The following is a 12,327-nucleotide window of genomic DNA, read 5'->3' as shown; positions in this document are numbered from 1 at the left end:
TTGGGTGGTGTTGAAGAAACACACCCGGAAGAGTTGCCTTGGACCAAAGTGGGGAAAACGGAGGCAAGTGATCCTTGTAACTACCACTGCGGTAAAGTGTGCTGGAGTACCGAAGTGGATTCATGCCAGCCATACCAAGAAGGTAGCTGAAGCAGAGGCAGCTGAGGCTGAAGGTGGTACAGCTGAGGAGACTCCAGAAGAGGGTCCAGAGCTAGCTGACGTAATACTACCGAGCACCAGTCAAGACGAATGGTTTCCCGCCGACGACCTGATTCTTGATCCAATAAGAACCAGAAAATATTCTTACCTAGATAGAGAGTGGGATAGTGAGGGTGAGACAGGGCTAGAAGAAGAAGGTCAGGTTAACGAGAATCACATCAGACCTGATCAGGAAATAGGCCAAGTAGGGACAGACCAAGTCATCGACACTCCCCCAGAGACTCCAGAAACTGGGAAGGGACAGATAGTAATTAAAGCTGAAGTTCATGCGGAAGAAAATCAAGGGGTCGAAGTGCATGAACAGGAACAGATAGAAATAGACGAACGTGTTCAGGAAGCAGAGTCCAAATTGGTTGAAAATCAAGATCAAATACAAAACATACCTGAACAAGGCCAGCTTAGAAACCAGGCAGAAGAAACAGATGAAAGACCTGGACCTAGTCAGACAGAAAGGGAAAAGGACACTGTCAAAACAATAGTGCCACAACGGAGTGAAAACAAGAGGGTTCACGAGGAAGGCCAAGTTTCCTCGACCACTAAAAGGCTCAAGAAAAAGGAAAGACCAAAATATATTAAGAGACTGAAACTAAGACTGAAAACTGTAGAAGAAAAACTAGAAGACCGAAAAAGAGCTGCTAGTGAAAGACAAAGAGACGGAACTCAGAAAAATAGACGCAGTACCAGAGCGAAAAAGATCAACAAAAACTATCGGAGTCCTGAATGGACCTTTTTGGTGTTGGAAGAGATTGACGACCCTGAAGAAAGTGACAGAAGCGATCACGATTCAATCGAGGATCAGAGCTCTGAGGTAGAAGACCCACCCTGAAAGGTGAAACTGCGTGAGCCTCTTGTAAAAAGAAACAAAGAGGGGTTGGAAAGCCACCTAGAAGCAAAATGTCTGATTCAAATGTAAATGGAAGACCGAGAGGGAATTGTTGTAAGACTTGCTGTAAGATATGCTTATGCAGTATAGCAATAGTTATAGTAATATGGATAGGACTAACAGTCTTTATACCTTTTATGATAAGTAAAGATCCTAACCTGTACCCTACTAAACCGATGACCCCAGACTCAGAAGTTGTAAATACCGTAAAAACACCACAAAGTGTAGAAAGACGTGACGATGCAGTCAGCTTGAGACAAACACGACCTGACTTAGAAGCACCAGATGAGGAAGGACTACATTTTCACCACATGAGAAACCGATCACATTTAAATGTCTTTGCAAATCTTTTAGTGCATTACGTAGAAGCTATAGAAATAGAAGATTGTTATGTTTGCATGAAGCTACCCACTTCTGTAGCTGAAGGCGTAACCTACCATCACTTATCCCTGACCTATGGAATTTCCTGTAGTATATTAGCAAGCTTATTTTATAGAAGCACCTTACAGTACTATTATTCAAACACTGACGTGATTTTTTCTGAACTGCCTATTCGGGGACACCTGAACTTTGTGCATGTCAGAAGCGAAGTGACTCGTTACATGAGAGAATACTTTCTGACTATGGGTGACATAGATTTACATGAAGCTCGAAGAGATAACTTGACTTGTTCATTACATGAGCAAGAAAAAATGTTTTTGAAAATGGCAGAAAAGAGAAGTGAGGGTTTCCAAAGAAAGGCCAATGATAAAAGACAGAAAACTCTGAAAACATGGAGGGCACCTCAAATGGTGAAGCTAATCCTGCGCTGTTGTTGCAAACGAAAAGGGAAACTTTGTCTTCATAGAGAAAAGACTAGTTACTATAACAATGTATTCATCGGTTCCAGCGAATGCGAACATAATTACAAGGTAATTGGAGGATGGGGTTTCAAAAATGGGTCAGAACCTGTGTTTCCCGGAATTTATTATATATGTGGAAACAAGGCTTATTTCAAATTGCCGAATCACTGGTATGGAAGCTGCTATTTTGGCATTGTCTTCCCGAAAATATACCATGTGAATAATGCTGCTGGAAGCAATAAAAACACTAATGGCTTAGTGCGTAGTAGACGTGAGAGTGTAGGAGAAATTATAGGCGATATATTTAGTGCACTGATACCTGGAATGGGAGTGGTTCTGAATACTCACCGTATCTGCAAATTGTCTACAGTAGTGGATCGGTTATCAACTGACACTGCTGCTGGATTCCTGCTGGTCAATACTGAAATGGTTGCGCTCAGATCAATGGTTTTACAAAATCGCCTTGCTCTTGATACCTTATTGGCAAACGAGGGCGGGGTCTGCAGAATGCTGAAGGCGCAACATTGTTGCACTTACATTTCTGATAAAAGTGTAGAAATTAAGAAATATGTGCAAAACATAACAAATTTGGAAAAAGAACTTAAACCATTGGAGGTTGATAGTGCCTGGAAAAGACTGACTGATGTTCTCTCTTCAGTAGGTAGTTGGTTTACTAACATAGGCCGCAGTTTAGTGGGAAAGATACTGATGCCAATAGCTGGAATAAGTCTGATTGTGTTCATTATAATAATTTGTTGTAAATGTCAAAAGTGTAGGAAGAAGTACACAATGAATAAAAGAGGAGTCAAAAGAAATATTGATGAACTCGAATTAGAGGAATTAAGGAGCCAGATCTATAAGAAGGCTAATGGTTCCCATCCCAATAAAGATGCTGAAAAACGGCTTAACAATAAATTTGTTGAGATAGAGATAGTGAGATGTGAGAAAAATGAAGTTGGCATCTGTTTCCATTAATAGTGATGATAGTAAATATCATCAAAGAGGGGATTGATGGAGTGAGAATTCGCACATAAAGCGACTTGCTCCTTCTCATGAACCTCGTTAATTGTAATAGTACTAAACAAACCTGTTCGTCATTAATATTGCACTTTTACAGCACACGCGGGTGTTCTAGAGATGCTTGCATATGTGTTTACTAACTGTAACACCGCTTGCCTATTACAGAATGGCCGCTTCGCAGAAATTCAGTCTGCGCATGCGTCGGTCATACCCATGTGATGTGACGCACTCGCAGATTTGGAGGGAGAAGTTCGCTCATGCGCACTGCAGTTGACATGGTCGTTTATTTCTAACCATGCAACCTGCTTGCCTCCGCTGCTTTGCATTTCTATCTATTCTTGCATAATCATTAATCGCTATAGTTATTATGAAGTAAGGGATGCAGTGCAGATTATCACGGTGTACAGTGTATTCTATTTTTCTGTGTTATTAATTTGTTTTCGCTTACTTTTCATGTACCACGCATCCATGGGCCTGGGTGAGGGGATAAACTCCATATTGAAACCCGTTCCGACCCTGTCATGTGATGAGGGAAAACCCACACTGCGCAGAAGCAGAACCAAGCCAGCTGGCTTCCGAAGCAAGATGCGCCTGGGAACCCACCTTAGTCCTGGGAGAAGATGCTGAAATCTACCAAAAATTGTTACATTTGTTTCTGTCCACTGTATGCTCCATTGTTTTCTTCTACACGTATGCCTGGGAACAGGAATGTAAGGGGTGGGTACTGTCATTTGAATATTAAATATGGGAATCCAGAATTTTAGGTGGTGACTATGACCTAACCACCTCGCCTGACCAATCGTAAGTTGGGACCCTGTCACTTGCAACATTTGTGGGTGGTCTGGGGACCCAAAAAGGGTATAACTAGCCTAGTTAGTTAGGGAAAATTGTCCGACTTGTCTGAATAGCTGACCTGTCACCGACCCCACAACTCTATAGGTGATTGATTCAGAGAGCTGCGGAGCGCTCTGTCCAAATTTTCCACAAACTCCAAGGGGTGGAAATAGTCTTAAGTACTGGCGAAGCACTTTGCTGGGGGATTCGAGAACCCAATAGGGGTTATTGGTGGATTCCGTGCAGTGAGGGGGTAACGCAGGCGTTGCATCCGAAGCTGTAGGGGTTGATCGTGCCTTTTGGAGAGCCCAATCCTGACCCAAATCCTGAGGGGTATCCTGTCCTGGTTTTCCGTGAGCTGTATCTGCTCACCTACTGGCATTCTAAATCCTTGAGGGTCCTTGTCCTCGTCCTTTCCCGAAGTTGACCCGTGGCCAGGGTTAGTCCTCATCCATATCCTAGGTAAATATACCTGTGGGTGTCCGTCTACTATCTGTTTCCTTCCTGCTCTTTAATAAAGCCTCTATGCCCATGATATTTCTCTCTGTTCTCTCTAACAGATGCATTTGCAAATTGTTTATTAGCGTGTTCCAATTTTTCCCTTTCCTGTAGGGTTTTTGTTTGAACTATATTGACTTGATTACAGTGTGGTGAACATTATAAATGTGTAAGAACTAAGTTAGATAGAATAAGATTAGGGTTTGAATCACTTATAGACTATAGAAAGTCACTGACTAATGTGCCTTAAAACTTACCGTCCCTAGTTTAAGCCTGAACTGAATGGCATGTTCCCTGTTACCCTTACCTTATAGAAACCCAGTTGCCCTCAATGGTGTTGTCCCTCATCCATAGTTACATAATCTTTGTGATTCTGCTTATTGATGTTTTTATCAGCATTTGCCTTATACTTTTGTCACTTTAAATTTTACATTCCTATATAATGATTTTAAAACGCCTCAGGTGTCTGTGGTCATTCAGAAAATTACAAAAGTAATGCTATATGAAATAAACTAAGTGTATAGAATTATCTTGTCGCCTGTTCTCAAACAGCTCCTGATCCGTCAGGAAAAGCAAGTGCCTGTGGTAAGTCAGGTGCTATGGTAATAGTGTTACAGGAAACACACATAGAATACTGATAGTGGCGTGTAAAATCACCCGACTTACAAATTTGTATTTAGTAATCACGTCATGGGCCCAAGTGCGTGAAAATCTGGTAAACTCTGAGCCGGGTGACCTGCGCGCTCTATCACATGTTCCATCTCTGACATATGGCGTGGAGATTCTAAGTGGGAAGGCTGATAACATTCTAGATAAGCTTGTGACAGGAACCTACCGTCGCCTGTTTAATCTTCCTCAGCAGGCATCGCCATGACAGACTCAATTAGAGTTTGGGCTTAAAAGCTTAAAAGACAGAATTTAACAGCCAATGGGCATATTTAAAATTCTGCCACATAGGAGGAGCCAAGACAGAGTCCAAAATGGCAGCCTAGGAGCCCGGCTCCGCCGCTCGCCCTCTCCCTCTCTAGCATCCCGACATTGATCCTGCATCTAAACCATACCCCCACACAGCTAAGGTGGCCCGGTGCCTGACCGTGTAACTCCGAGTTCGCGGTCGCCTCGGATGACCGAGAAACGTCGATGCGAAGATTGAGGCCTGTCCCTGTTGTAATCTGGGACCTCGAGTTGTGACGTGGCCAGAGAGGAGTCGAACAACAGCGGCCGCGGCCGGGCAGGGAGGACCGGTGGACCCCGAAGGACGTCGCAGTTCGCCGATTTTACTGGCGGACACAGGCGGAGTATGATGCAAGTGCCCCGGACCTCACAACGCGCTTTTGGCTGATTTTCTCTGCAGTGGGTGTCCCGGGAACCGATGACAGTTTTGCCGCCCGCATCTGTCTTCTTTGGTGGATTGCCCGGGGTGACCTGGCCCTCAGTGTGACCGTCCGCCGGCCGTGGCCGGTGTCGGAATATGGCTTTTTCTCCAAGGCATGGCTTGCAAGATTTTGGTGGAACTGTACCCCTGTGCGCTTTGACGTGTTCCGCTCCAATCCCAACATATACTGCTAGGAGACAGTAAGACCCCGGATGCCTGATACGATGTGCACTATCCTGTCCGAGGGGTCCCCAGGGGCGAGGAGCATTGCAACCGCCGACAGCGGAGAAAGGGAGCACACACTAGGAGATGTCCTTCTGGCTATCAATGATGTTCACTCCTTCCTGAGCCGTAGACTGTTGGCCCTCAATGACTCACTGGCGTCTATTGCTCCTGAAATGGGACATGGGGGCGCAGATGGAAGTATGATAGGTCAGGCACCCGGCTACGCTCAGTCATTGGACACCGAGATCTCCCTGGGTCGCAAAGTGCTGGATTTTGAGGACAGTGAGCTCGCCGGCCGGATTTGCACGACTGACATTCTTTTTGTTCTCCCGACTCATGTGCTAGCCACCAAACAACAACGCCGGTTACTCTTAATATTGGAAAGCGACTACTGGAGAAGCGATGTCGTCACTGTTCTGCCGCCTCCGCCGAGCACTTGGGTGGCTCTTAAGAAGCAGGTTTGGTCACCAGGCTCGTCTGCCTGTGGAACTGATGGGTTGGGGAGTTTGCTTACTCCTGCTCAAACTGGCCAAGGATGAACATTGCCTGATTGTGTTACTGTGATGGTGATTCCGGTGGTGATGCAGGACTCGGATCATTATTGTAATTGTGAGGGGGGTGAGATGGACATATGAAGGTGGCCGCTTCCTTTTTGGGGAGCTTACATACTTTTCTGGGATGCGGTGGGGTGGGGTGGGGGAGGGGTGGGACTGGGGGCGGGTGCGAGGGTCCTCCTCCTTCTCGTAATCGGGGTTCAGTTGTTGGGGCAGCAGGCATGCCTATAGGGGGGGTGGGCCGTAGCCTTCTGCTGGTATGCAGGGTGGGGGGTTGGGGGATGGGGTTTGTTTTCGTTTCTCTTTTGTTTCTATGTCCCTTTTTTCTTCTGTCTTTCTGCTCGTACTCTCTTTCTTTCTTAAGTATCTTTGATCGGATGGGGGGTTAACTCTTGTTTTTTTTGGAAAGAATCTTGCAATGTGCGCTTATGTTTTCTCACAGTGTTTGTTAATCCTATGGGTAGGACACCGAGTTAGCGCATGGTTATTGTATGCTTGCATATTCTGATTTTCACGTTCTCAACCAACTTTCTAATCATGCTTATACTGATGGCGAATATCCTATTGCATGACTTGCTCCGAGTAAGACTTTGTTAGATTGTATGTCATTGGATCCTTATTCCCATATTATAAAATGGAATCCTCTCAAACCCTGATATTTCGCGGACACGCTTCAATATAAATCCTGCTTTTCCGATTTGCTATGACTCCGGACCGAGAGATGCGCTGTGTTGTTTTTTGCTTTGCAAAGTCTTGACTCTGTTTAGCGGCCGGCCCTAGGGGTTGTAGGCCCATGCCTGTATTTGTCTGAAGCAATATCTATAAGGGTTTCCAAATAAAAAAAAATAAAAAAAATAATAAAAAATTCTGCCACAAACTTAGAAATGATAATAATTCTACACTTATGACAGTTGTTTGGGAGGCTATAAGTGATTGTAGACACACGAAGGCCAATTAATATTTCAACTTGGCTTTAGCTACGTTTATGGCAGAACAACTATGGGTCTTACCCCAATCTCAGGCGGCATTTAACAGTCATCAATGGTTGTAGTAAAAAAAAATGTCATCACTATTGGATAGAGAGGTGTTGGCGAAAAGATCACATGTGTAGATTGTATTTGCATTATATGGCAAGGTATCCCCACAGAAGTATCTAAGGGACCTGAATGGTCTAAATACTAAGTTGTAGTTCTTGAGACTCCGGCTTAGCAGTTTTCAATTTCGCAGTGACGCACCATGTGGAAAAAGCTGAGTAGTGAACATTCATGCTGCCTATGAAGTTACAAGAAATTTGCCACATAGTTTGTAGTTGCCCAGTGTTAATAGCTGAACGCAGAAGTGTTTTAAGGCAGGATTTTATTCGACAAACTATACAAACATGCCGTCAAGCAGTAATAGCCTGCTTGCTGAGAGATGTTTTACAATTTACTGGCAGATTCTCAAAGTCTGTAGACATAGCAGAGAGGAAACTGATTAACAGTGCCCAGTAAAGAGCTCTTTTTTTTGTTTAAATTTATTTATTGCTTTTCATGTTTTATATAGAGTAGACATCCGCTCAGATATTACATAACTGTGCAGGGGGGTTTTCCGACCCCTCGTCCGAATGTACTGTTGTGTTTTACACAATAATAAGTCTAAGCGGTCGTACATAACAATATTTGTCCATAAAAACAAAATGTTGTTTTTTCTTATCCATAACAGCTTGCAACACAACATAACTTCAAGCATCTCTTACTGTTCTTATTCTATTAATACACACAAAAAAATAAATTAAAAAACCATCCAGGAGGTTAGAATATCAGTTATTTAGCAGGGCAGGTAAACCTTAGACAAGCGGCGCGATGTTCCCAATATACGAGTAACTGGAATATCCTGAAATAATTAAGGTTTAGCATTGCCAAGCCATCGGAGGATTTTTAGTTTGTAACCCAAAGTTTTGCACGGGGCAGGTACGCTCGGTAATTCTAGGTGTCAACATTAATCCAATTCCGACCCTCTGTACGACACACATTAGCAATTGGTTAGATTCACTCATAATGTACAGCAAGTGAGGAATGAATAGATCAAATGGGGTATTTTAGACCAGAGGAAACAGTTGGTAGGCTGTGTTACCAGCAAATGTACTTACATATAATTAGATGAATTGAGTATTTTTATTGCAGGACTAATCCTTATTTTTATCATGCTTGTTCTAAAATAATGGTTCAATAATGGTAATCCCTATGAAATGTGTATAAATGTGTCTTATTGTAGGTTTTTATCAACTGAACAATATATTTTCATTCATTCAGTCATTCATTCATTGTTATAACCATAGTCTAAACCTCACGCCCTAACCCCACAATGTTGCATGTCTTTTAACGGCTACTCAAGCCACCATCTTAAAAAATACTCAATCAGTGATGGCGTCAGCAGTTCATACGGAGTTACTGGCAAAGGAGTTTGCACTCTTCTAGGAGGTATCTAGTCTCAGTTTGGTAGTTCTAAAGCAACAATACTAGAGATACTTCATTTGCATCCCAATTTTTGGCATCCTTGAAAGCCCAATGGGATCAATGGGTTATGAACTATGCGACACAGCTGGAGCTTGGCCGCGGGTAAATTAGCTGCTTCCACATAGAGGTCTGTGACAGGACCCAGAGCTGGGAGAGAAACATGACTAAGAAAGCACAAACCCATTCATTTTAGCTTTATTAGTGCAACAAAACAATGATGAGGACATGAAAACTCTAATTTGTGGGGCGATGACATCACACCTTCAACTTCCCTGTTACCCCTGGCTGCTGTTAAAACAGTGATAATGAGAGCTCTCCGAGTGGTGGGCTTGAAGTACGTGCCATGACACTTACAGCTGCGTAGATGCATTCCATTCCCTGAAGGATAGCAACATTTAGGAGTCCACTTCCTGTGACTTTTTTGACTTGCATGCTCTGAGATTAAAGTGTGGGGATAAATAGTAACTTCCTCCTCTGTTCTGGAACTAGAACAGAGAACAAGAGGTACACTGGGCTCGCTATATCAGAGGCACCCTGAATGGAAAACCGTCCATGTATGAGTGGGAAGCACAGATTCTCCATCTCGCAATTGGAGATGATCAGCTGCTTCATATAGCTGCTCCGCAGTCATGAAAAATCAGCATTGTGACAGATAGACATTCAGCATCATAATCTGAGTTATTCTTGGTTTTGACGGAATCCTCTGCACACTGAATTCCGAGCCTCCCAAATACTCATGGAGGTTGTGACACTCTAAAGTGAGCAGAACAGAGTTCTTTGACTTCGGTGGGTTGCCTTTTGACTCTAATTACCAACAACAATTACTGTTTAGTAGCCATCAAAATCTGACTGTTGATGTTTCGGCTAAGGGATATCATTCTTACTTTGTTCTGCCTTTTGCAGAGACTAGGCTTGTCTGTGTGAGTGACTTGAGAACTAACACAAAGCAAGAGCCTGACTGTGTTTTGAATGACCCTGAGTATACTGTGAAAGGAAAATCTTACACATGTGCTTCTGCACAGAAGTAATCCCTGTATTGTGGCCTATTATTTGCTTGTTGTCAGTTGTCCTCAATATCTTCACAAAGGCTGCCGACATAACCCTGGCTTTCAGAGGTCATCACTGTCAACGGATCAACAAACAATACTCTTGCAACCAAAGAGCTTAAAGGTATAGTTGAAGCTATTATGAGACAGATTACTGCAGTCAAGACCTCAGTTGGATCTGTGTCTCAGCAGTAATGAAATTTATGGATCAGGCGTTACCTACGCCCAGGAGAGAATTGAGTGAAACTCATAACTTCAGTGCTTTCATGGGTGAATTCCTCAAAAAGGAACAATGAGATTGTACACTTTGAATAAAATAGTAAAATAATAACAAATTACATTTAAATTGAAGGAAAATGTATCAAGCTGCTTACAAAATTTCCCTAAAGCAACAAATATTTATATAAAAATTATCAATTACAGCAGACACGCTTGACCTTATTTCATATTTTGAAAACAATCTCCCAGTCTATACTTTTAGAACGCCTTTATAATCTAGGGATCCCTAACTGTGCCCTAAAATTGTTTCAATGTTTTCTGACCAACCAGACACTGCAGATCTATCTACCCCATCCCATATCCTCTACTTATCATCTAAAACATGGGGTCCCTGAAGGAGCGTACTCGAGTCCTACAGATATATATCTGACCCAGTTAGCTCTGTTGGTTCATACCTTCTGCAGACAATGGTCACTTGATCTGCTCAATCAACATCAACTATTCATCATACAGGAATACATTTAAAGCCTGCAAGCAGGCAGTCGTAGCATGGATGCAAAAAAGCTGCCTTAAACTCAACTCGGATAAGACAGAGGTTATCAACTTAGGCAAAGCCAAACTCCATTGATACCCTGCTTGATGGTTCTCCTCTCCCCACTTCCTCAGCCAGAAATGTGGGCATAAAATCTATAAATAGACTATCAATTGAACTTCATATTAATGCTGCCTCCTACTTCTCCCTTCCAAAAGTCATCAGGATCATGAAAATTCTAGACATCCCTCGAACCGCATATGTAAAAAGGTGGTCCATGCCCATAATTACACCACGTTTGGGTTATGTTAATGTTCTGTATACCGGCCTACCTCATTATATCACTCATTGCTTTCTGATCATAAAGAATGCTGCAGCAAGGCTGATTCTAAACATTCCCAATTAGCACCACAGCTCTGAGAATGTTTACTCCATTAGCTCCTAATCACAAATCAAGTCACGTTGAATAGCTTTTAGGGCATGAATAACATAGGCCCCTTCTATCTTTAGCTGGTATTTCAAATCTAACCCCCAGTGGTTCTCTTAGATCCGCAGAGTCAGATCATCTTGCCATAATCCCATGCATTAAGCAGGCAGGACAAGAAGAACGCGCTGCAGCTTTTTTAGCCTCAAAATACTGGACACCCTCCCAAGACAGCTACATTTACTCACCTCTGAAGCATTTTTTTCACAGAAACCTTGTTCTTTGCTTCTGATTGAGCATTCTCCAGTTACCTGTAACCTTCCAGTGCCGGGACGCCCTAGTTAGAGGCAGCTGTTCACACTCTATAAACCACCCATTCATTCATTCATATGCATAATCAGAAATACTACATTGTATGCTGTAGGTCTATGCATTTATAAACCAGATATAATGTGTGGCATGCACGTGATTATGCACTTACATACCGGAGACATGTTGTGCACTTCAATGTGCCTTTCCACTACACAGCCGATGGCGACAGGGCCGAAGCGAAGCTCAAGGTCCTTTTGCGTTTCCTGGTCCTTTTCTTCCTCACAGGGCCTCACTACCAGATAGGGGTACTTCGCTGCAAAAGGAATCATGAGAAAATATTGTTAGGGCTTGATGCAGAATGAAGAGCAGCAGACAGCATTTGGGTATATGGATTAAAAGTGGGATGGCTAAGAGGAAGGCATGAGAGCCCTGGTGATGCATTGCTGTGTCTATGATGTTTGCATTTATTACACACAATACAAGGAGCCCCCGGGCAGACGCAGACACAAGAGATCCCTGGATACTAAGTGACAAAAGACAGATGGGACTTCCAAGATGCAAGTCACATGTGTATTCGCCTGAAGCTACATTTGTGTATTACATCAAACTGGCCACAACTCATTTCAAAGATCATAACCTCTCCTTATTTGGAAAGTGATACCCTGCAACCTAAAACTACCTAACCTCCTCTAGCTCATCTATTAACCCCACCAAATGTGCATGAACTCACTTAAGCCCCTTTTCCCCAACAATTATCCCACATAGAAAATGGAGTAAATGCATGGGATGGTTTCCTCAATAGCACAAGAATAATCCTAATAACCACTGAAAAACCACTAACATACGGTT

General features: G+C 43.1%; 1 protein-coding gene across 1 annotated transcript in view; it reads right to left on the bottom strand.

Moving 5' to 3' along the window:
* Positions 1-12,327, bottom strand: part of CFAP65 (cilia and flagella associated protein 65) — a 464,473-nt gene that overhangs the window by 353,920 nt on the left and 98,226 nt on the right. Inside the window, exon 7 of the mRNA XM_086954439.1 lies at positions 11,652-11,791. Within this exon, the coding sequence (XP_086810565.1) occupies positions 11,652-11,791 (140 nt within the window). The remainder of the gene's footprint in view (positions 1-11,651; positions 11,792-12,327) is intronic.

This window comes from Lissotriton vulgaris, chromosome 2_1 (genome assembly GCF_964263255.1).
Source record: "Lissotriton vulgaris chromosome 2_1, aLisVul1.2, whole genome shotgun sequence".
In the NCBI taxonomy this organism is placed as follows: domain Eukaryota; kingdom Metazoa; phylum Chordata; class Amphibia; order Caudata; family Salamandridae; genus Lissotriton; species Lissotriton vulgaris.
This window is presented reverse-complemented; position numbering and strand designations above follow the sequence as displayed.